The sequence below is a fragment of the Pagrus major genome, chromosome 21 (assembly GCF_040436345.1).
Source record: "Pagrus major chromosome 21, Pma_NU_1.0".
Classification (NCBI taxonomy): Eukaryota; Metazoa; Chordata; class Actinopteri; order Spariformes; family Sparidae; genus Pagrus; species Pagrus major.
The window spans coordinates 15633044-15659532 of record NC_133235.1 but is presented as its reverse complement, the minus strand read 5'-3'; the positions used below and the strand labels follow the sequence as shown (position 1 = coordinate 15659532).

At 41.8% G+C, this 26489-nt stretch overlaps 1 protein-coding gene across 1 annotated transcript in view; it reads right to left on the bottom strand.

Moving 5' to 3' along the window:
* The window catches only part of mtcl1 (microtubule crosslinking factor 1), a 68133-nt gene that overhangs the window by 34383 nt on the left and 7261 nt on the right, over positions 1 to 26489 (bottom strand). Inside the window, exons 3-4 of the mRNA XM_073491763.1 lie at positions 3282 to 3341; positions 626 to 2014 (exon numbers count right to left, since the gene is read on the bottom strand). Of these exons, the coding sequence (XP_073347864.1) occupies positions 626 to 2014; positions 3282 to 3341 (1449 nt within the window). The remainder of the gene's footprint in view (positions 1 to 625; positions 2015 to 3281; positions 3342 to 26489) is intronic.

Below are 26489 nucleotides of genomic sequence, written 5' to 3'. Positions count from 1 at the left end.
AAGCTACGTTATCCTACAACCTAATGAGACTCCCGTCGACAGGCGAGGCTGTGGTTGTATGTGTTCTGCTAGAGATGCATGGCGCTGCCACTGTCTTTAATTAGAGCTGATTTTTTGCACAGAGTGCTGACTTAGGATCTCATTTAGTTTATTTTGGCCTCAAATGGTCTCCTAATGACTGCACACTTAGGGCCGTTTACATCAAACCTAAATGAATTCTCACATTTACAAATACACCAGAGGGTTTTCTCGTGGCTATCTGCAGTACACATCTGGGTTCTGCCTGCTGCTTGACATGATTCTGTAGACTAAATGTTTTTATCTGCTGCTGATCTAAAGCAATGAAGCCATCTGGTTTTGGTATTGTCTTTTTTCTTCAGCGTGATATCATCTGGAGATCCAGGTGGGATGCTTTTGAGGTTGAATGCTAATCAATGTTCTTATGCAAGAACATCTTGTTTGCAATGGTCTAAACAAAATCTGAAGTATTGGTTTTTTTTTGACAGGCCTTCTCTCTTGATATTGATATTTCTCTTTGTGCAAAAGAACAAAACAGCCACGTAAAGAAAACATGTACAGAAAGATGTCACCAAAAGATCACAGGAAGTCTGTTCCTTGAACTTACCTGGAAGTCAGTCACCAGGTCTCTTCCAAAGGTGCCAATGGGAGAGTCGCGGGACATGGAAGTGACTGAGGACAGGAAGCTGCTGGACTCTGTAAGGTTTGGCATGGGTGACAGATCGTCTGTCCTTTCTCTCAGGCCCTCCCCGACATGGTCCAGCTTCTCCATGAAGATGTGCAGCTCGGTGCGGAAAGCCTTCATGCGTGTGTTGATGGTGTCCAGGACTTGGGTGTCTGGTTTGTTTCCAGACACCGCCCCACCTTCCAGGCTCTCTCCTGTCGTCACCAGCAGCCTGCCCTCAAAGATCAGACTGTCAGTGTCCGTGATCAGACGGTCCACCGTCTTCCCGAGCCTCTCTGCCTCACGTTTCACGTTGGTGAACGACTCCCGTTCTTCCCTCCTGCGGTTGGCCAGTTCAGTAGCACTGAGCTCACTCCCATCTGAGGGTTTGATGCTCCCGAACCCTGAGGTGGTAGCCGTTTTCTCGAACATGTCTTCAGAGTCGCTCTCGCCCCCAATAGGACCCTCCCTCTTGGGGTGGAGGAGAAGAAGTCGCCCTGCCTCCTCTTCCTCTGCGGCCTCTCGCCGGCCTGTGTCACTTTCTGCATCGCTGTCTCGAGGGCTGCCGGTGCGCATGCCCAGGTGTGCAGCCAGGTCGCAGCGCTGGACGTTGGACATGAGGACTCGGTTCTCGTACTGCAGCTTCATCACCTTCCCACTAAGCTCATTGATCTGCATCCTGGCTGATTTGAGCTCCTCCATCATCATCCCGCCGCTGGAGCCATTACCATTCCCCCCATTACCAGGTTTAAATAATCCTCCCTCACTGCCCTCCTCGCCAACAAGCCCAGAGCTGCTGCTGGGGCCGAACTTAAAACGATTGAGTTCAGATGTCAGCTGCCTGTTGTGGTCCTCAATCTCTGAAATGGAGCGGCGCAGCAGCTCTGCTTCTTCCTCCACAAATTGAAGGTGACGACGTAGCTCACTTGCTGACTCCAGTGCATCGCCACCGTACGGTGACGAGGGCATGCTGGAGAAGGGTTCCCGCCCGAAGCAGTCTCTTTCGTACTGACAGCGGATGTCTTCGTTCTCCGCCCGCAGGCTGCGGTTCTCCACCTCTAGCTCCACGATCTTTCTACCCAGGATGTTGGCCTCTTCCTCCACCAGCTTGAGCCGTAATCGCAGCTCAGCCTCTCGAGTGGTGTGAGGACCACCACCACCACACTCGGCCAGGGGGAGTGGACTGTCCACGTCCCCATACACTGATTTGTACTTCTGCAGCTCCTGCTCCAGCTCGTCCTTCTCCCGGCCCAGCTTCGCCATCTTTTTTCTCATCAGGCCGGACTCCTCCTTGGAAAACTGGAGCTGGCACCTGAGGTCAGCACTGTCCTCCTGGAAGGGTGAAAGGGTGTGAGCCCAAATGCAGATACAGAGACAGGTGGGTGGAAAAACAAAAGGAAAGCTTTGATGATGTAAATATGACGTCCAAACATAATGGCAGGCAAGAAGACAGACAAAAAGGAGGCTGGGGCAAATCTAAGAAACTAAAGAGAAACACAAAAACTAAACTCAGAACGAACCACAAGGTCATGTGTCAGGAACACTCAAGATACATGATGAGCAACGCAGGAAGACACAAGGGACAAAACAGGACTGGGAACAGACGTGAAAGGGCAGAGGTGACACAAGGACTCCAACAGATGAACTGAGAACAAGCGAAGGAGCGCACATGGACTCAATACACAAGGACTAATTAACTAATGAAAAACAGGTGAACAGGAAAAAGAAGAAGAAAACCTACAAAATAAAACAGGAAACAACTAAAGTGAAACACCAAACTGTGACGTAGGGATGAGAATGCCGAGATAAAAACTTTAAAGGGTAAAACTGGTGATATCTTATACTTTTGTTAATGTTCACAAATCCCAGGAAAAACCAAAACCAACAATCCGGCACTCAGCCCCAAGCTGAAGATGTATATAATAAAAAATGGGTCACAACAGTATAGTTTCATTTTTAAAAAAAGCTAAATACAGTAATTTCCAAAAACAGCTGGGCACCGTAGACTTAGGCAAACTTTTTTAAACCAGGAGTGAACAGTGCTTTTGTTGGGGACTATTTTCAGCAGCGGAGTAATACACATTTGGTGTTCTAGTGAGTCTTTACAGCAACAGGATGATGCATTTGGCATCGATTCAAAACAAACTACAGTTGGGCTGCTTTTTTTAGTCTATAAAATGTCCAAAATAGTGACAGTCAAGGTTTCCAAAGGTGACTCATATTGTTTCTTTTGTCCAACCAACAGTCAAAAAACCCCCAAAGACTCTTCATTTACTGTCATATATGATAAAGAAAAGCAGCAAATCCCGAATCCAAGATTTAAGAAACTGGAACCACAAAAGTTTGATATATTTGCTGGAAAAACAACTGAAACGATTAATCAATTACCAAAATAGATGCGATTAATTTTCTTTCAATCTACTAATCATTGCAGCTTTAATCAATGTATTGTTGGTTTCAGTCTTTTCATTGGATATGTTGACAAAAAGAATAGAATATTGTAAAACGTGTCCTTTAATGCCTATAACATACAGTACTTTATGATTTTGAATTCAGAGGAAAGGGACAGTAAAATATTTTTCTATATATATTTTTTTACCTGACTTGTGGACTTCTTGTCTTTAAATGTTTCCCTGCTCCCTCGTCTCCTCAGCGCAGTCTGTAAAAGAACAAAGAAAAAGGATGTAATCATAGTTATCATAGTAATCATAGACACATAACCGATAATAAATCATTCTTCCAGCATTCAGTGGTGCTGCAAGAGGAAAACAGACGTTACATAAACCAAGACACAACACACTGATGAAAGCAATAAATGACGCTTTGTGACTTTAATAGTGCAGATCTCTGCACTTTTAAGATGCTATTGATATTTCCATACATCACATTGACAGTGTTTATACAGACATCTGCAATAACTAACAATTACAGTGATGATAGTACAGTAAAGCAACGATGCAGTTTGCAAACATGTGCATCAACTCCCCTGATGTGAAGCCAGAGGAGCATTAATCTATGTGGATGTCTTACATAACATTTCCATCATCAGGTCAACACTAAGTCTAACAAGGAAGTATTTACTCTAATGCAGATTGCAGATCACATGACATAATTACTGTCTGATTCGGGCACATAGTCGTGGTAATAGCCTGTATCAGAGGCCAACATCTGGTGGTCCTGTCAGAGCGAGTAAAAGGACGCTACATGTGATTTACTTGATCCGAAGTCAGTATTAAGTTTAGAGAAACTTCAGGGGGCAGATGATGAGGATGTCTTTTGATGAATGATGCAGCAGCAATGATTCAGATCCCATTCAGAGCTCAGTGCGACAGACGTCTTATCTCGGCTAAGATTCAGTGACACGTGGCACTTCCACAATGCTCCGGGGGGAAGCATCTGCCTGTCCAGTAGTGAAATCTGTCCTGTAGCTAATACTACTGTAGGCATCACACGCAAAGCCCGGATAAAACGGGGACTACTGCACGCCAGCTTAGTCTTACCGACTAATAAAATCATTCATTTTATCAAGTCTGTGCAATTTCTTTCACCATCGGCTGCAGGGAAAAAATCGACAAACAGTGAGAGGAAACGAGGACAGTAGGGAGAGGAAGAAATCCCTGTCTATAAATGCAGCGAACCTTTTTTCCAGGAACAGATTGGTGCCAGAGTTATTTAAAGGTCCTGGTGATCAGTTAAGCTGGGCTCCTTTCTAGGAAGCATAACTTGATATTAATATTTCTGATCTCAGAGTCATAATCATATTTCAGTGTTCTCCTACCTCACAAGAAGCCAAACAGGGCAATCACAAATCATTTGTGATAATTATACCGAGGCTGCAGCGAATGATTAGTTTTGGATTAATTTCAAAGTCTACAGTATTAAATAAAGTAAAACGCTTCCGAGAGCGCAGGGTGACGTCTTCAGACGTCTTAATTTGTCTGATCAACAGCCTGTTAACCCTGTAGATATTCAATTTACAGCATTTATTTGCATTTTTGGTCAATAAATAATTTTAAAATCAAATATTGACAGTATGTTTTGTCTAGTAGTAATTCTTGAGAAGATGTTCCTTCCCAGAGTTTTTTTTTTGTGGTCATATGTTCCAACTGCTGAACACCCAAAGCTGACAGAGCTCAATTTCACCGATTTATTCTGGCCGTGTCAACCAACATTTCGGCCTAGTGGCCTCCACCAGAGCATGGAGGAGAATGGAAGTAATGTCATTTGTGTAAATCAGGATGTTTCATATCTCTTTTATTTAAATAGTTGTCCTCTTTCTTATCTTAGCTGGTTTATGTCCCGTTGTCAAAAGGAAAAGAATTGACGGTGAGTTGCTGAAACACATTAATACCTCAGTCAGCACCTCAGAAAGGCACTTATATCAAAATGTCACAATTGGTTCACACACTATACGTCAAATCCATGCCGATCCATTAATGTGACATTCAGTGTTGAATGGGCACTCAGCTCAGGCTCGTGCTGTTGAAAGTGTTACAGAAATGTCACTCGTAAGATGGCTGTCGTGACTTTTACATAAGTGACTCAGACATGAGACCAACATGTTAAAAATGTCTGAAACAGGAAGTTTGGTTTTACTCCAGCAGATGATTGTTTACCTATATATAGAATGATAGATGCACTTAATTTGTCTTTGTTTGTGCTGTTGGATACTGATGGCCACAGACATTAACCCTTGTATTAAATTATTTACATGATTATTTCATGTATTTTTCTATTTCATTTTTAACCGTCAAAGACCTGGAAAGCCGGCTAAAAATAGCAAATGTTCTAAAATGTTTAATAACTTTTGAACTGCTAATTGTATCCATATGCTTTAAAAACTCATGTAAAGTGGAGTTTCTTAGCTATTTATGGGATTGTTTGGGCTTTCCAGGGCTCCGTAGTCAAAGCCATCATGTTCTGCAGCATTGATTCATCCAGGAAACCCACGTAGTTTCTTCCCCTAGGCCAACGGGCAATGGTTGTAGCCAAGCTCCTTTGTTTCTCTGAAAACACTTTTGCTTCACTGTCCTTTGTTATGATTTAAAAAAACCTTTCTATTTCCTCTCTGAACTTTTGTGGACACATCTACATAAATGAAGTACAGGATTACACCTGTTTTTCACTGAAAAAATTATATTATACTAAATGGCTGTAGCTTGCTGAGGACAGGCCGGATGTAGACAGAAATTCATATGGAAGTCTAAACCATCAGAGTTCATCTTTTTAAATAAAAAAAATAAAATAAACTTCCTTTAATATCACTGTAAAAAAAAACTAAAAAAAACCCCACCACATTTTGACTGCCGTATTTTAAACAATTCTGGTAGATTCATTCATTCTCAGACAAAGCAAATGTAAAATTGGGACTTTAAATGAGCCAGACTGAAACTTAAGGCTCTCCTGAATCAAATGATGTATAGCACTTGATGCTGACTGCAAGAATAGGGTAGAGTAGAAAAACTAAATAAATACAGAAGAGTAAAAAGATTTTGTCTTTGTGCTTGTAAGTCCTCAAATTACCACTTGAGGGATGAATGAAGTATTTTGAACACAATTTAATTTTCCCCAGTTAAGACTGAAGTCAGTGAACAGAATATTATTTATCAGTATGTCAGCTGCTGCTGTTTGAGGACACAGTGGTCCTCTTCTACTTCTCTCTCATTTTTCTTTATATAAAGTGAACGCTTCACTGTACAAGCTCTGTTGCCAACTAAAATAGACCAGTAGGACAGTGTGAATCATTCATGGCCAGATGGACGGAAAATGTGAGGGTGAACCTGTTTTGCTCGAAGCAGGGACGGACCTTGACTCAGTCGCTGGCTCTGCGACAGGAAGGAGGGAGCGCCCGCTTAGAAACAGCATCAAAACATGAACATAACGAAAGCTGTGGGCAGCCGTGGTTACAGAACATTGTGCCCGGTTCTGTGACTGTTTTACCTTGGAGCTTCTGATAATACGTTTCCTTTACAGTGAACTAAATTATTATCTTAGACAGGCTGAAGATTACTTTCTTTCACTGCCCAAAAGACCTTCACTACATACTTCTCTGCTGAGGTGTGCTTTCTAATTTGTATTTTCTTTCATCAGCGTCTTACTGAAGAAATCACTGAGTTTCTTTCAAGTTCCTTTATCTGCCCTCTCGTTGCCTTTGCAGTCTCTTTTGAAGTTTCTGTGTCTGATCCAAACTCAACCTCTGCGCTGGAGCCATCCACGACGAGCTGAATGCAGAGAGGTTGAAAGTACAGGGAGTCTTTTCTGCAGAGCATCGATTACATGATGTGTCTGACATGTTGTTTGATCTCTTCACGGCACAAATTGTCTGGTTTTCCCTTCAAAGGAAGGTAGTAAAAGTTTGTTTATGCCCATATTTAACTTGTCAAAATCAATTTTTTGGCTACATGTCAGAAGAGTGAGAGTGATGACACACCGCCATTGTTTGCACCTGCGCTCATCTTTTCCTTTAATCCCTCCTCCCAGCACATCCAGATTGGTTCACATAGTGCACTTCAACCTCGGGAGTCCTCTCCAAGACTTTAATTGTTTTTCTTTGATGGTGGCACACTGTAATTCAAGGTTTACTCCAGTTACTTATTTACCAACGTGTGAATCCTCACCCGTCCCGGCTCTCTCTCCTCTCTCCCCTCCCCCCTGGTCCAGTCTCAGCTTTGCGTCTGTGTCAGTATCTCCAACACCAGTTGTGGTTTAATTCCCAGCCCGGGTGACAGAGCTAATCTCCCTGGGGAGACAGCGGATTAGACGGCATCTAGTGCAAAGCTCCTCAGAACCCCCGACCGCCACAACCAGGGATCCCTGTTTACTGTATACAAGAGTCAGTCTGAGGTTGGGAGAGACAACAGTGTGATCAGAAAGCGAAGGAGTCGACAGAGCACTGATCCAATGACCTGTTAACTCATTCTGACCTCTGACCTCTGTTTGGTATTTTTTTGCTATTTACACCGTTTTTGCTTATTTTAGTTTCTATTACATTCTCTTTTTCTATACGTGTGTCTTGTGTTAATTGCTTTTATTTCATTCCTTTAAACTTTTTTTTATTTTTACTTTATTTATTATTTTCTGTGGTGGAGCCTCTCAGCCAAAGAATTTCTCACGGGTGTACTTTCACTAGCAGAGTGACAATAAACATCTTGAATTCTTGTAATGTGGGGGATGAAACTAGAAGTAACAGGAAGCATTCTACTCAGGGCATTTAAAAAAATATGTAAAGACCGCCAAAAATAAAAGATTTCACACTTAACTTTATTGGATACACACATAATCCTAATCACTGTGCGCAGGATCAATGAGATTAGCATCTCACAAAGCGAGGTCACATAAACAGACCAACAAGGGATACAAAGTGCAGCAGAGAGGTCATAACTGCAGGTTTGATCCCTGTGACAGATGGTGTAAATCTCCATACCGAAGCACCTTAAAGCTCAACACTAAACCTCCTCCTGAGTCACCTTTGCTCTCTCACATCACCCTTTGACACCTACTGTATGGTGAACTGCTAACGGTGCATGTGTGAGTCGATCCCATTTTTAGTCTTCCCTTTCCTTCCTTTTATTTTTCTTAAGAGAATACTCCCACTGCAGCTCCTCACTTCTAAAATGCCGTCACGCTCACAGTGCAGCTAAAAATCAACACAGCAGAATAAGAGGAATCTACGGAAGCCCAGAGTGGCCATGCTTGCAATTATTTTTTTAATGCCGTCATTGCAAAATCAGGAGTTAATTAATTTTTTATCTGGAAGAAACAAGCTTTGTTATCTGGAGATAATTAACCCGTTATCACAAGAAAACAAAGGTCATTTCCTCCTTTCCTTATTACTGCTGACGTTTATCAGATATGAGGCTGAATTAAGCGGAAAATGTCAGATCAAGGAGCACCGATTATCGATCAACGCATCAGACTGCACTTCAAATAAGGCCTGACGCAGGCAGTGTAAACTGATTTTTTATTTGGGGGTTTTGGATTGTTGATTTGAAGGCTTTGGTCTCTGAAAAAAGATTTATTTCTACTTAATACAAGTGAGAAACACCTTGTAATCATAGTTTTTTTTACTCAATATTGAAGAGGCATTTTTTTTTAGCCAATGTATTCACCAATAAGGAAATTGATCATATAACGTTAGTTGCAGCCCCAATTGTTCAAACACCACCGTATACTGTGCCTGACTACTGCTCCACATATTTAAATTTGACTCAACCACTGAGATTATCTCTTCCTCCTGAGCAGCTCTGCCTCTGCTTGTTGCAGTGCTAAAACCTCAATCTGCAACACACACACACACACACACACACACACACACACACACACACACACACACACACACACACACACGCTCTTTGTGTCGCTGTATTCCTTCCACTTTAACACACTTGCACTCATGGGCCACAAAAAAGTACAGAGGCACAAACACACAGGCATCTCTCTTCATCATCATCTGAATGCGCTGCTCTCACAGCCTGTTAGCACGGGTTAGTGGCAGTCAGTCATGCAGTCATGCAGGCTGGCAGGGAGCTCCAGCTGGTGTGGGAGCTGGCTGTAGTACTGGTGTGGCTGGTTTTTACTCCCCTGGGGCTCTGCCAGCCTGCAGGATTAGAAGATTGTAGTTACACAGTCGTTACCCTGCTGGGACTGTATGAACCAGGCGCTGTGGGTCCTGACTGACTGACAGACTGACTGACTGACAGATTGACTTACAGTCTGTGTTTCTCTGGGCTTCTCCTGCACCTCCATCATGGAGCGCCCACCCTTTTCTGTTTGGTCTTACTCTCGCCTCTTTATCCTCTCACCTCTGTTCTTTCACATCCTGACTGCTTCTGGCCTCACACGTCACCCATGATGGACATCTGAAGTGTAGTGGGGCAGCTAATGGTGTGTTTGTGTGTGTGTGTGTGTGTGTGTGTGTGTGTATTTTCTATCTCTCTGAGAGACAGTTAAAGTGAGGTCACTGTAGCCACCTAAGGCCTCATTTATGGTGAGGTAGGATTATAGTTGAGGGTTAAGATTTGAATGAAGATTTGATGAAGTTTCAGAATTTAAATTTGAGGTAGATTAGAGCTTTGGCTTTAATTTTAAGATGAAGGCTAGAGTTAGGACAGGAGTTTAATGGTCGGACTAAAAATAGCACTGTATTAAAAAACATGCAATGGGGGTCACCTTGGTGGTGTTTATATCATGACGTGTCCAGTTCAAGTCCAGCCAGGGACCTTTCGTTTCCTCTCATCTCTCTACTAAAAGAAACAGGCTGTTTGAAGTCACTCGTATGAGGACGTTACCAAATGACCCAATTCACAATCATCCTGATAATGAAAGTTTAACACTATCATCGTATCCTGAGTTTTGTCATCGTGATCAGCAGTCAAATCTTATATCCTCTCATCCCTCATATGGGTTTAAGTGGGGCTGAATTTAACATAAATATAGGGTAAGAATTTGGCTTTAAGTTGAAGGTTAGAGGCAGGGTTAGGCTATGGATGAATTAAAGATGAAGTTTGGGGAGGTTTTCAAGGTCAGGTTTGAGTTTGAGGTTAAAGGGAAACTATGTAGTTTTTGAAGTAAGAAAGGTGGCAGGGTCCGCCAAATATAAAGTAAAACAGTATGAAACTGTGTTGTCCTTTAAGGTCAGTTTGTTTATTCAGTCAGGAAAACAAAGATAATTTGTTTATTTAGTTTGTTTATGCATAAAAAATCAGTCAATGATGATCTTTCGCTTCTGATTAAAATTTCTTCCCCAAAACTACACAGCTCACCTTTAAAGCTTAAATTATCATTAGCAGGTTCCCACAGAGCCAGTTAGAGGAATGTGTGTGTACGCCTGCATGTGCTCATGTTAGGGTGTGTATGAAGTGTAAAGAATTCAGATGATGACATCAAGAATGTGCATTGTGTGTGTGACAGTGCATTTATGTAACAATGACTTGCAGGATTGTTTTACAATTAGTGAAGTGTCACAAGTCGTCTTTAGTGTTTGTAGGCGTGGGACAGATTCTGTCACTTCAGTTCTCAGGGGAATATAATCAACAGATAAGTAAAAGCAGATTGTTCAATAGGTAACATGTGTTCAGTGAAGCTGCTACCGAAGGAAAAACATGCTGCAGTAATCTCACTACATAACCTTGGAAAAACTGGTGTGTTCACAGAGGAAAAGGAGGGTATTGTGTACTCTGACACGCCTGTTTGCGTAAGACGCTGAGGCATTTTTGGAACAGGCGCTGGACGACATCACACAGTGACATCACCAAAAAATCCCCCAATGTGAGCGAGGGAGGGAAACATATTTTTAGGGTGGAGGATGAGTAGGAACGGGAACACAGCAAGTATATTTTCAGCAGCATCTGTACTCAACAGCTTGGCCTATTTATGATGTTGCTGTAAGACTGTAACACAGAGCAGGGAGCGGCGTCTGGCTCTCGTAATGGGATTTAACAGGAAGTGTGGTGTGACCAGCGAAACGGGGCGGGATGGAGGGCTGGCGGGGGTGTGGAGCACAAAAGGAGCTGCGGCGGCCGCTGGATGCAGATAAACCCCTTCTCAGCCCTGACAGAGGAGCCTAAGACTCCAACACAACAGAATAAATATCGCTCACCCGGCGGGAGAGCTCAGAGAGATAAGTCGCTCCGAAATGTTTAGAGGCAGATTATATTAGTGAGATCTGGATGAATGAGCGCTCAATCTGGACTGTAATCCATTTCAATAAATTAATTAATACAGCACACACACTTGAATGAATGCGTATAAGTGACACATGCTTTCGTTTTATCGTTTAATTAAATTCTTTCTCCATCCAAGGACGCATTCTGATGCACAAGTGTTTCCTTATAAAGCTCCTGCTACACCGTGATTTACGGTGCCGTGCTATTTTTATAAGCACGATCAATCTTTGCCTTGCAGCACCTGCAGCAGGCCTATACAGGCTAAATATACTGCATCTGGATATGCTCCATCAGCCGAACATGAACCACGCAACTCATTGGAATCCAATTTGCCGCTGAAAATGGTGCACAAAACCCCGTACTGTCTACAGCGAGCCTACCGAGAATAGCTGTGATATTTCAAAAAGCCCTAAACGAATCAAAGCTAACTGAGTTAAAGTAATCCAGTAGAGTGCGCTGCTCAGCCGACGCGCACACGTGTGTCTGTGTGTACACGCGCGTACATCTGCAGTCATCAGTCTCCCACATGTGTCTAAGAACGTGTGGGCGCGTGTTTTTGTGTCGTCCTGCTGCATGTGCGCACGAGGCTGAGCGGGCCTGTGGGTTTGTATACATCTGCCAGTGTGTGCATATGTTTGGCAGCAAGACAGGCTGAATGCAGCACTCTCTGAGGTCATCCCAATGTCAGGCCATCCCAAGCGGATGTGAGCATCTTGTAAACAGACTCTGGCCTCTCCGTCGCCCCTGCTTCTTGACATCAATAGCTGTCAGGAGATTGCTCTCCACCTCTGTGGTGAATGTTAAATCCTTAATGTCAAAAACCGAGAGAATTAGAGTTTTGAATGCAGGAGCAGAGCACATTAATCTTCCCACACGTCAGGTTTAAGGACATTACAAACCGTTTATTTGGTGAAGTTGAAAATGGGCATGTTTTGGTTTGAATTAGAGACATCATGTACGTCCTTTACACACGACCTTAGAGCTGCGCTAATCAATGTTTTTATAGTAACACGGGATCAAATGACTGTATGTAATGTGAGCTTTCGTTGCATTTTCAGCTCGTTGTTTCGGTCCACTCGCATCAGCAAAAAAGCTCTGATCAACCCACTGTACACAACGTGCACCGCATCTAACGACAGACGCGCAAGGTTAGCGATTAGCTGGTGAGCAATATTCAGCAGCTGGTTTAGAAGTCTGGGATGTCAGATCCTCCTTCCAGTCCTTGAACGCAGCATAATATTTATGGCTGGAACGTGGTAATCGAATAACACGAGAAATCCATGATGCATATCATCGCAAAAAATCTAATTAACTGATTATTGGAACAAGAGCCATCTGTCAACCATATTTCAAACAAATTGAATTTCTAACTTTTCAAGGGAAGAGACAAAGAGGGATGAAAACATAACGACCTAACCTTGCTGACGGACATAAAAACAGCACATTAATTAAACCTGTGGCAAAGAAGCTTTGAGTTAACAGGTGTGTTGTATGAGGCGTCAACAGTGCTGCTATTCTTGGTTTCCCTCTCGAGACTTGTAGGCCCTATAGCAGATTGAGAAAACACTTATTCTCTAAGGAATCGATGCCGGTAGCTATAGGGACCTATGCTGCCCTGCACAGGTTATATATCATCCACTGCTACAGCACGAGCACAATGCGGCCTGCTGTGTGTGTTTCTGTGCGTATCATTCAATGTTTGTGTATGTGTGAGTCTGCAGGAGGTCGCGTGTGAGCAGCGGAGGGTCACTCCCATACTGTTCCTCTTCGTTAAGCCGGCGCTGACCTCAGTCTGGGACCCGACATGCATTAAAGAGCAGCACAATAGAGCTTTTATGGGGCGTGTCACTCCTCTTTCACTCACGCTTTACAAATCTCCCCGAACAACCCGACAGCCTGGCATGCCGCTCGCAGAAAACATGATGCCACGGTGCCAACTGGCGCGAAGCAAAGACACAACTTTTAGGTGAAATAAGAGGTGAGAAATTAACTGGGATTTTATCTGCTAATCCCTTGGTTTTTCATGCTGCTCTCGAATAAAACATGACACAGTAATTAGCTACTAATAATAATTATCCACTTCTTTAATCAGAGATAAGTACTAAACAATACAGCAAACACAAATAGCTGCAAAGTGGTGTCCTCCAAATCAGGTGACACAACAACGTGACACAAACTCAGCCCTGTGATTAGTCATTGTGTGTGAGCGCGTGTGAGTGTGTGTTGCATGCATGATACATTAACTTGTTGGCAGACTGGTTCTCGAATGCCTCGAGTGTGTAGTGCTGAATTGGCAGATCCCACGGTAAGGAGGGAGCAGGAGAGAGGAGAGGCTACACTTCAGTGAGCGCTCCCATTAGCAGGTTTAGCTTCTCTGAAATGTTTAATTACAATCAGCTTCCCCTCAAGGTCCCTTCATGATACACAGACGGGAAGGATTCATTTATATTCTGCCCAATGTGTGTTACAGTAAAACAATCTGCGTATTCTTTTTCCGCATATAACCAAAAGTAACAAATGATGAGAATGAGGAACAGTTCTTCACGGTGCTTTAGTGGAAGAAAGGGGATTTAATAAAGCAAAGAGAGAGGATGAAGATTCTATGTTATCTTTGTCAAGATTACAGGATATTAGACCAGGTGGAGACAGATAAGAGCGAGGGCAAGTAGAGTGCTCTTATATCAGCCTTCTGGAGTGTGGTTCAATTACTCCGCACCAATAGGGAAAAGAAATGACAAGTGAGAAGCCGCTGCTTCTACCACCAAAACCAACAAGTCACTCACTCTTAAACATGTTTGTTATCCTGTTTCTTTAACTATCATTATGTAGATCAGTGGTTATAACTTCTTATTAAGATGTTGCATATGTCAATAATCCAAAGAGGGATTTTCCTCCTCAGGGTGTTTAATTTGAATACATTTCAGAGGCCTGACCAGGTCAAAGTATCCAACACCTTGAGACCCCTCGGGGGGCTCCGACCCCAGGTTGGAACCGCTGATCTGCATGAGCTGACATCTGCACTTCCAACTATCGTGATCTTGTTTCTTTATTTATACTTCGTCTGCTGGTGCAGTCATTTTTAGTCTTCCTTGATGATTTGTTTACTGTAACTGTGTGAGTAAACTGCTGTATATTATCAAAAAGGGAAAACAAACAAAACGTGTTAATTTACTTCAGATGCCGTCGAACTCTTTGAACTCTAATAATTCATGGTAAGGATGCTGGCTCACGTTCAGAAGCTACACTGGTCGGTTGCCTTGTGAACAGTAGTAAAGCCAGGAAATCTTCTCACAGTACTTAATGACCCATTGCCTGACTGGGCTGTCCGTCACTGGCTGCCATGGTAATGGATGGTTTGAGAAAGGCAAATCGAAAAATCTGACCTGAAAATACAAGGACTGAGAGGAAGAGCGGAGGCCTGTTTAACAGAGGATTGACAAACGGATTCAGTACAATGGATACAGCTACATTTTCACTGTTAACATCTGCTGCTGATGTTATTCTAGAAATCCAGTGACAGGCAGGGGTTTTGGGAGGCTTTTGGTAGCTGAAAGTGACCTGTTCTCAGGCTTACAGCAACAAAGTGTGTTTGTTTTGAACAGAAAGATGCTGCGTGAGGCAGAGAACTCAAATCCTATGGCAAAAGGTACAACAGCACTGCTCTGGTACTGCTTGGCTGATGCTGTCTGTTCAGTGGAAGTAAAATAACAACAGAACCAAATGTACAAAATAAAAGTGACTGTCAAAGGTGACTGTTTTCTGGGGTTTCTGGAGCACAAACGTCCCCAAATGCAGTTGAGAAGCAGGACAGTGCTGCTAACGTTAGCATAACCTACGATAGCGTCCGCTCAGTGAGGATATAGGCTATATATTGGTTGTGCTAGTCATGAACAACTTTGGAAAAAAAACACATAACCTTTAACCCTAAAAAGTAGGTAGTTGATGATGTGCTCCTTGGCCTTGGAAGTAATTATTGATTACTAGCCATCTAATTAGCTTGACATGCTAATGATTGCTAACAAGGACAGATAAACACTTTTATATTTGCTTCAGTTTTTTTTGCGTTTTGTTAAAGCTAAAAAAAACAGTTAATTTTAGACTACATCAAATAATGTGCTAGCTTACACAAAGATAGTTTTTTTCTCAAGCGTGACTACAGACTGTTGCCAAGTTGTGACCACTACTCAGACAATTTAATTACAAACCACTCTAAACTATCCCTGCTTGTGCTGTTATTAATCATTTTTTTTAACTGCACACAATACATTATCTCATAACACTAGATCTTTAGACTGTGCGATGGCTTGAAATTTTCATCAGACACTGCGACTTAAAAGAATAAACTGACGGACTCGATGCAGCCAGGATAAACAGAGAGTAGTGCGGGCCTGATTTAGCCCTTTCAGTGATGGAGGTTTGACAAGTGCAGAACTGGCAACCTCTCCCTGTGGCTCTGTGAGAGAGCGGGTGGTGGAGTCTTAAAAGGAAGACAGAGACAGGACCCCGACTGCTACAGGCCAGGAGATGGAAGTGGTGATTGATATTTCTGTTATACAGGGACATGAAGAGACGGTCAGGCGGGATGATCCAACATCAGTGAACAAGTGCATTTTGAACAGATTCCAAGCCCTGAGACAAGAAATGCATCCAAACAGCTCTTTGTATTTTTCTTATAAAGAGTTGCATGGTTAGCGTTTCATGTATTGTCAGAGAAAAATTACAATAAATGGACTTGTAAAGACAACTAGTATTGCATGATATATCTTCAAAAAGCATCTGCAACTCATTACAACGAGCAACTGAAGAATATTGCAGTATTTTTTCATTTAAGCTGTTGAACTTTTGAACCTTTTCTAACTTTAAATATTAAAAATGCAACTAAATTCATGGCAAAAATCAGTGCTTTGCCTAGAAATGTATTATTTACAGGATATAAAAGCATCTATGACAGTATTTACACCACCACACACAACCAAGACTAAAACAAGACATCTTCAAGGTCTTTGTAGGCTGAGGCAGGTTTAATAGACTGAAGCTTTTCAGATCTATTTGCGCAAAATTGACAGCTTCATTGTCTCGGCACTGGACAACATTGTGAAGCTGATGTATTTCTTTATTAAGGAAAGCCTTTTTGGGATATACACTTACATACTTTATCTACATTCTCAGAGAGATCCCAAATTGGTTTGAAAAGATGCTATTTACGCTGTCGACACCCGGCCGAGCTCGTGTATCCACTTCAGATGGAGTTTTACACTTTTAAAATGCTCAAACGCTTTTAGGTCAACAGCTACAGTGATGATTTCAGCCTAAAAAAGGATGTAAATAAAACCTTTCTCAAAACACTTTGGGATCTCGAGGCTTCCAGAGACTTGGCTTACCTGACGAGCTGTATGGAGAATTTTAATGTTTTTTTGTACCTAAGCTAATCGCCTCCTGACTGTAGCTTTGTATTTAGCGCACAGACATTCGTATCTAACTTTCAGCAGGACAGAAAATACGCATACTGTCGAATTTATTCTTTAAAAGGTGAAGAGAAGTTAATCCATTTATCAGTCAAAATATTACAAACACTCGGCTCACTTGGTTGGAAAATCCTGCATGTTTGGCATTAACAAACAAACAAAAAACAAAAAAAAGATGAATCACATTAGACAAAAGTGTGATGTTGTCATTGATTTTACTCGAAGGCTACAAATCCAAAAAGACAATAAAAGCAAAGTGTAGGCGGCAATAATCCCCTAAAGGTAAGACAGGGATAAAATCACCTCTGAAACCAGGAAAAATGAACAAGCAGCCCAGTTTCCCCTAGACAGTTATCACACAGCGCTCTGTAAAGCCATGAGACTGTAGTGGGCAGCTCCCTGGTGGGAATGAGTGTAACTATGACTGACCTGCAGGACGGTGCTTTAAAACAGCATGCACACTCAGCAAAACCCTCCCGAGGGACATGCAGGTGACAAAAAGCCACTAATATATCTGAAAGGTATCCACTCCACCGCTGTCTGGAGGTCATCTAAAGCACACTGACTCTAAAATGCACTCCAACTGTTAGCTCACCCCCGTGCCTTTAAGTGGAGGCTATAAAAAAAGAATTCAATGTGTCACCAGAGTCATCCCGTTTGTGGAGCAACACTAACAGCTATAAATGACACTGTGGCTCAGAGAGGCCAGGAGGAGGGAAGAGCTGCCATGTCATCTGCCTGCAAACTCCTCAGCAGGTCCGCCGAGTATTCTGGGACGGCAGACTGGCAGCGTGCCAGTGGTGTGTAATGTGCAGAGATGGAGAGAGCCATGCGGAGAGGGCAGAACGTCGCTCTGCTTTCATCACGATATACAGAGGAGATGGATACGATCGGAGGGTTACGCTCAACTGGAGCCCCCAGGCAAGAAATAATGCTGACAAATCAAGAGTGGAAAGGGATACTGCATTTCCCATGCTGTTCCTGCCACAACCAATATCACCGCATCAGACATGCGAAAAACAGGGATCAACTCTGTAACCTGTCTTGAACCAACCGAGATTAAGATCTTCTCTTTCAAAGGAGACTTAAAGGATAAAGCTGGTGTTATTCTATCTTCAAATGTATTCATTTGGCAGACCAATTTGTCCAAATTAATCTGTTTATCCCTTTGTTGCTACCAACAAATCCCACGAAAAACCGACCATTAAGTTATTCTACTGACAAATACTCTACCACTCAATCATGAAATAAATTAAATATTCCATCAGTCTGATAAAAGCCAAGTGGTTGTTGGCATTTGCTGCCTTGGTTGTCCGTTCCCGTACATTCCTCAGCCAATCCACTTGAGCACCGATCCTGGCAGATTGACTTTCGACCTTTTTCCTCAATTTTGGCAACTGACTCTGACTCAGATTATCTGAGGAAAGGCAGACTTCCTGGTCTGAGCAACAGTTGTGTTGAGGCAGCGAGCGTTCATTAGCATCAGTAGCATCTTCACTTGTTTACCCATTTGTTGACATATGTGACCGAGACGTACGTAGCTCAAAATAAACTTTCAGCCGTGACACAAGCTTAGCAAAGGGGAAGTTCATCTGGTAGAATTAACAGTTTAAATGAGGAGCTCGGTCAGCATGATGTTTTTGCTGGAACCAGAAACCGTATCTGATCTAAAACGATCTGCCACAAGTCATAACTTGTACACTAGTGGATGCTCTCATAACATGTACTGTCACTCTGATCTATAACTACTACGATAAATGACTATGTCAGTATTCTCTACCTTAAAGTCCCTAAAAACGTATTTTCTCAATCAGCTTTTTACCGGGAATGTTGGAGTTATGAACCCACGATCTTCTGCCAAACTTACTTCCGTATTTCTTTTTCCCTTTAAGCTCTTCTTACTGGTTTGAAGTGGCTCGGCATAGCTGGAAAAAAAAGGTGATTGGCAACATTTGAATCAGAATTTCCTGACAGCTGCTACGTTTTTTGGGTCACTGTCTTATGTAACTTTGATTTGATTTTATCCTGCCAAGGATATCAATGTTATATAAAGTAGGGGACCCCCAAAAAAACACTGATGTATGGAGTTTTACAGGACAGTCACATTTATCGTCTTTTCACACCTATGTACATGGAAAGGGATGATGTGCCTTGTAAGACCGTATGGGCAGTTATGGGGGAAGGCAGCCTTTAAAGGCCAGAGTCCAAAACAAGCAGAATATTGGGCTGATGAATGGATCAAACAAACACAGGACTGTCACTCAGGAGAGAGGAGTTCATTTCCCGTGTGAAGATCTGTAGCTCTGTTTAGACTTTAGATGTATTATTTTCAGGGTTTTTTGTTTGTTTTGTTTTTTCAGTGTTCAGTCACAGTTTGTTTAGGTTTAGGCAACCAAATCCCTTTGTTAGGTTCAGGGAAAGATCATGCTTTTTTTTTTTTTAAGGGAGTCCTGTTATTGAGAAATACTCAAGATTTGAACTCAAGTTTTCAGGGGATTTAATGGAGGGAACTAGCGACAGATAATCCTGACATGAAGCCTACTGAGAAGTAAAGTGTGGGAAACATTTTGAATTCGACAAAATTCAGGCTGCTTGCCAACATTTGAACTCTTAGCTCTGAGTCAGCTGTTAGCATAAAGGACAAAGATGATGATATATCTATCAGTTGATCCTGTAATCTATCCAAAACCTGATATAGCATATATTCAACACTGTTAGACTTTCAGACTCTCATGAGAAACTGAGGTTTTTTCCAGGGCTCATAATCATATATTGTATAAATCTAAAATACCTTCACAGAAACACAAAGATCAGACAATTGAATTCACTGGATCAAATCTCATTCCAGCGTAACAGTGAAAAACATAATAAGCCTCTAGACGCTGCGCTATATCGGATTGTTTCTGTAAACAGCCTTCTCAAGATGGCTGCTGGGCTTTAATTAAGCCTTTATCAGCAGCTTATTATCCTTCAGCCCATGATTATCATCTAGCTAGGGACTGCAGCCATTTCTAAGATCATCTACTGTTCATAATTTGCATGAGCCGTGTTGTTTTTCAAGAGTCTGCGTCTTTATCCTGTGATCATCAAGTGTGCATCTTCGGTAATAAGGCACAGAAAAATGTAACGTTATAACCGTATGATCATGAACTTCTATCAGTCTATCTGGGACTCTGCAGAGGTAGCCTGGATCTCTCTCCCTCTAGGCTGCAGCCATGTTTCTCCTGCTCACTAATGGGAACCAGACAACAGAGCCTCATTCTCATCAGTGGGTGGAGGGTTGGAGGTGGGTGTAGGGGGGTGAGGGTTAAAAGGGGGGCACAAGTGGACGGCTGGGCTGTCCAGCTGGCTGATAATGAGGTCGTCCTCACCCCCGCGCCACTTTCCACCACCCAGTACTCCACTGTCCCCTTGTGTGTGTCCAAAGGTTCACAATAGGTTGGTAATAAGAGGGAGGGGCCGTCTCCTCTGCACACATGCCGTCTTTGTGGCTTGAAATTGGAAGGAGGGGAGCCAATAAAGGACAAAAGTGAGATTTGAAATACTGTGTTATTACCACAGCCCAGAGGACTCCCGAACCGCCACAAAACGTACAAGATAACGAACTCAGGGGCCGCAGAGCACACAGTAATATAGAGTGTCGTTAGTCGGCTTGTTATCAGCCCAGATGGAGGTTCACATCATAGGGTTTGTGTCCGTTGAGTTAAGTTTTTCTGAAGCTGTGGAGGTTTTCCTCCTGCGGCTGAGCTGGATCCTCTGCTTTTCTCATGATTCCTGAAGACCCACAGGCCTAAAGGAGATTACAGCCACGGTCGAACCTCTTGCAACAGAATTGATTATTACTGTGAAAAAATAAGGAAGTATCCAACATCAAGAGTCGGCTAAGAGGTTTTCTCAGTTCATTGGAAGCAAAGAGAGGAAGAAACTGAAATGTTTGTCTAACTTTTATACTTGAATAGCTGGATGTTTCATTCTCTGTGGGTCGTACTTACAGTACTACAGATTCATTTAGATAAAATCATCCACCAAATTCCAGAGGTTAAACCCATTTTTAAAGGAAATACCTGATATTACATTATCCCACTTATCATTTTAATTTACTGTAACAATCTGTGACACTCTCACCAAAAATCTGTCACGCAGTAGTTTGGACAAACAGGGTGCAAGAGGTTTTGTGAAACTATGTTGTGAGTGTCGACAGCTAATTGAATGATTTAAAAACCACTAACATTTTTATAAATGTCTCTGTTAATATGTTCTAAAATGCAAACCCCAAGCTTGTAAGTCTGTATAATGATTTATCTATATTTTACAGCGTTCTTACATTTATTATTAGTCATGGAAGGGATTACACAAATCCTGTTGGATGTAGGAATCCTATATTATTAAAAACTGGTGGTGAGAACAAAGAAGAATCAGGACGCGGCTCATGTCTGCAAAACATAAAACAATGAAGTTTAATATTAATTTCAGGCAGTTTTACATATCTGCGTCGTGCCAAATATGTCGGCACAGCAGCATTTTTCGGATTCAGATGATGTTCTTCTCATCAGTTATCCTCAAAAAACAAAGGCGAGGCAGGACTATGAGGAAAGCTACGCTGGAAACTCCTATTTGACCCATGAATGATCATTTAATTGAGGAGTGGTGTGACAAGAGCTTCTTGAAAGTTGGATAATGGTATAGCAGAGATGAGAAAAACAGGGAGAGGAGTTGATTTTTTCAAAAGAAGAGCAATTGAGAGCTCGTAGAGGAGCAGGACGGAAATGATTCACTAACATGTCACAGCTTCTGATGAAGTCTTGCCTTGGAGAGTATCAAGCTGTGTAGGCAGGTCTCGGTCTTTATTGCTGAAGTCATCATTTAATCATGACTGCATGCGACATACAACCCCTGAGAGATGGGAGTGCCAGTCTGTTTGTCTGTCTGCTTTTCAGTCCTCCACTTCTTCTCATCTTCTATAACACGCACACTTCAAATGGAGCCTATAAGCTTCACAAATGCTCAATACATGCTGCTGCATCTACAGTACTTCCATGGAGGAAATGCTCCGGGGATTTTGCCCATGAAGCTTCCAGGACCAGTATATTGACAAAAATAGAGCACTTTGAATATGATAGAGGACTCAAAGGGATACTACAAGCTACACCAAACACAGCTATGTACTATGTAAAAAACACAGTTAAAAGCATGTTGAGTTGTTGTTGAAAATAACTAGTCTTACAAGAGAGTTCTGCATGGAGGAATGTTTACGTGATCAGAACTGCATCAGCCGGTTATATAAAATATTTGTGTGCCGTTTGTGTGTAAAGCTGGGTATGGTTTTCAAATTTCAATGCTAGTGCCGTTACCAGAGTTTCAGTATCGTTACCAAAGTAATATTTTCGATACCTGACTTTGAAGAGTGTAAACATGTCTTCAAAATATTGTTTTAATTTAACGCTGCAGTATTCAATACTGTACGATTCAACCATTAAAAAATGATGCGTTTATGTTTTATGTGAACAGTGTCACTCGTGTTGATGTGGTGTGTTGATCACCAGCTCTGCACTCCCTCAGCTCTATGGAGCCTTTTAGCGTCTTTCAGCTCATCTGTTTTGGCTAAAAAATGCTGTTTTGGTTCACTCTCGCTATTGCATCAAACTCATTTCCAGCTGGAGCAAGCAGCTATTTCCACAAAAAAAAACACTGTACACTACATGTCCAACGCCCAAATGACAAAGTTTGGAAACTAGCTGATGAACGTGGCGAATCATTGAGCAGTTAAAGAGCCAGATATTTCCCCTTAGGAGCTGGGGGAGACCAAAAACACAGCAAAAAGAAGGTGAACATTGGCCAGAAACAACTCCAAATGAATGCTAGTGTACCAAAAAAAGTTTTGAGGCTTGATACCCTCCCTGACTCTTTGTCTGATGTATTTTTTTATGAAAAAGGATCATATTCTTCTGAACTTGACAGCCTGTAGGATCCTCTACTCCCTTCTACTTCACATCTCTGTTGACGCAGCCCTGCATCACACTGCTGCTGCTGGCCAAAAAATGGTGACAACCCTCAGTGACTCAGACAGTCGGTGACCCCTGCCACATCAGATGAACTCTGTTAGTCCATCAGACTACAGCGGACCTCACTGACTCCACACACACCCTGTCGTCCCATCTATAAACAGGGGTACACTCAGTTTCTAACACAGAGAGCTGTGGGCTGACACTGAACATGTGACCGAATGAGAAATGGGAGTTAGTGCTGCTGTTAGTTCTCAGTCACCAATGCATCTAAAATACAACGCTTTTAAAAAGAGATTAACCGACTGGTTGATTAACCGTGTAGCCAACCAACAGAAAGTTTACTATAGGTTCTTGTGCATGTAAAAGATCTTGAAAGGTTAAAAAGGCCAAAGTCCGCAGGACAGAAGCTCCTCTCTCCCACAGAAAACACTGCTCCTGAAACGCCTCGTCAGTAGTCCCGCCTCTAATTCTGTGTCTTCATGACATCACACTATGTCACCATGTCACACATTTGCATAATTTATGCCTAGTGGCTAGTTTGGAACGTGACATTAACTTAGCACAGCTGCTCTGTTGTTGTTAACGGTGGTGGCGTGTCAGGTATGTGTGAGCTGACCAATCAGAGGAGACTGGGTATTCAGGAGGAGGGGCCTTAAAGAGACAGGTACTAAATCAGAGTGTTTCAGACAGAGGGGGTAATACAGTGCTGCAGAACTGGACAGAATGAGAAAACTGATTAGTTTTTTAAGCATTGAAGCTTATAAACCAATTGTAGTAGTATGAACCTGAAAATGAGCATAACATGTCTCATTAAAAAGGAAAATATTAGTTATTATTTAACTAACCTCTATGAGAAACATAAAACTGCATTTGTTGATTTTTTTGGTCATTAGAGGCAGAAGAACTCCAGAAAACGCTGACAGACATGCAGCCTTGACATACAGTATAATACTTACATTTGTTAGCAAAAAATGGCTATTTAAAGCCAGATTTCTGTCCACCTGCTGAATTATAGTCACTCCACCAACTCCTGAGAATTTTTTTTGGCTGCAAAATGCTCCATTATGTTCATCAGTAAGTTCCTAACTTTGTCTTTTTGCCATTTAAAAGAGTAGAGTCACAATTCTCTGTGCCTTCAGGTGACCCCTTTCACATTACACACACTTTCATTTGATCCATGGTTAAATTAGAAATATCAATAATAGCACTTCATCTTCCCCCCATTTGTGACACAGCCTACAAGTGATTCCAAAATCCTTCCTCATACAGTATATAACTCAGCTGCATATCTATGATCAAAGCCGACACCTGCCCACTCTCTGCAAAGTGAAAACTTGTTTTGTTGAGGACTGTATTTCACTCAAGGCTATGGCCCCCAACAGACTATCTGGAGCTCCACTTTTTCTGGTGGCCTGTCTGTTCGTAGTGTTTGGAGGAGAGGTGAGAAACACAATGACTCAGTCTGACTTACAGCCTGCCAAGCTGCTGTCAGCCTCCCTAAATATAACTGCTAATACCATTTGTTACAGTGGAAAAGAGAAGCATCCGAGAAACCAACCTTGGGCTCTGTCTATGTTCTGCCGTTTCAGATCTAGGTTAAGCTGAGCAGTGCACTGTAGGATGATGAGGTAGGTTTATAGACATGCTAGCAACATGGCAGTCAGTCTATTTGTCTGTTTTTTGGTCCTCAAAATTAGTCCAGTTTGATATATTAACAACTATTGGACGGGTTGCCATGACAGTCTGTACAGACTTGAATGATTCTGAGATGATGAATCCTACTGACTTGGCGATATCCTGACTTTTCGTTGATCGACACAATGGGGTTGATATTTATTGGATAGATTGCCATAACATACAATCATTCATTCACTTTGGTCAGAATCAGGGATGCACAATACTGGATTTTTGCCAATATCCTATGTTGTCCAACTCATTTCGGCTGATTCCTGATACCGATATACGCACATATTTTTTCCCCATCTAATAGCAGAGAATATCTAGTCTCCTGTAGTGAAATGAACATATTATTATGCCTACTCTTATCGTGATGTCTCACTGATAGATGCAGACATATAATCCTTTTCAAAATGTACAAAGTCACTGGTCAAAAGAAGAAGAAGAAAAACTACTTTGTCAAATTCAAGCGTCATCTTATTGGCAGAAATGTTCAGTTTTGGCCAAAGAAGACATTTCATTTTAAAGCCTTATTGGCCAATAGCAAAAGCATGCCAATATTATTGTGCATTAATAATCAAAATAGCTTTAAAACTGATGAGATCACCCTCAGTTGGATGTTTTTTGCGTGAATTTGCAAATTTTTGCAAGCTAGTAGGTAGGTACAAGTTACACAGAAGGAAATTAGGAAAACTGTCCTGAGGTTTAAACATAAACATAAGCAGAAGTAAGAAAAGAAGATGAGAGAGAGCAACTTAAAAGAGTTAACAAGAATAGACTCAGTAAGATTGTCGAGCGATACTGTGGGTCAACAACAACCCAGTATGTCAGAAGGATCACACCCTCCCTATGGTGAATATGAGTTGTTAGCATCAGGATGGAGATATAGAGGATCACCAGAGATCCTTTTATAACCTTCAGTATAGCTCTGTGAAACAAATCCTTTGATATAAGGTGTGTGTTACTTGCATTTTGGTATATTTATATTCTTTATTGTTGATGATGTGAAGCAGTTAAATGTCTGTTTTTGACTGTAATTGTCGTAATGTTGCGGTTGTTTTTGCTTACGAATACCTAAGCTAAAATGCTAAACTTAAAAGGGGAACACAGTAATACCTGCATGTCATAATTGTCCAATCACCACATAGGGACGTTAAAAGGTCCCAGCAGCTCTGAAGTCATGGCTGGAAACAGAAACCATGATTTAATCTCAAAAAACCTCAGGATAAATTGACTGTAATTTAACATGTTCTCACAATTTTACTACTTTAAGATCCTGACTGGATTACTAAAAAATTAAAATGGTTGCCATCTTTGATACATAACTGGTGCTTTGAATCAAAATCAAACATGAAATAAGAGTCTCAAGATTCCAGAAGATTGCATCTAAGATGACTTCAGATGTGTTTTGAAATGCTTTTTAAGTGTCAGTGAATGCTTCAGGACGTTTTATGATTACAAAGTGGCAGCTTTGATACTTGTGTAAATCGAAACACTTGCCAGGCATGTTCATATGGAAGAGGAATTTCATTTTTCAAGGGTTTTAAACTTCAAAGGGCAGCGCTTCAGAATTATAACACATCACTTCAGGGTTTCATGCAGAATTGATGATTTCCCTATTTGCTTTGTGTCGCAGATAGTTTGCCTTTAGGGTAACAATGTCATTGCTTCCACAATGCTTTACAACACACCAAAAAGGTTCAACTTATTTCAAATATCATTAAATTTGAGATATTACTCATATCAGGAATCAGGGACTGCCTCATGTTTACAGCACAGGTCTGACCTTCTAAACTTTTAATTTCAGTGATTTCTTGAATAATAATAATAATGATAATAATATTTTATAAGTAAACACCTTCTGCTGCCAATTATGTAAATGGAGAAATTGAGCAGCCACTGTGTGATGATAAGCTTTATATGGACGCGTGTCACTGCAGCAGATTTCCACTTACAGCAGAGTCCCTGCGCTTCTCCTCTCCTCCTGCTGCTCTCC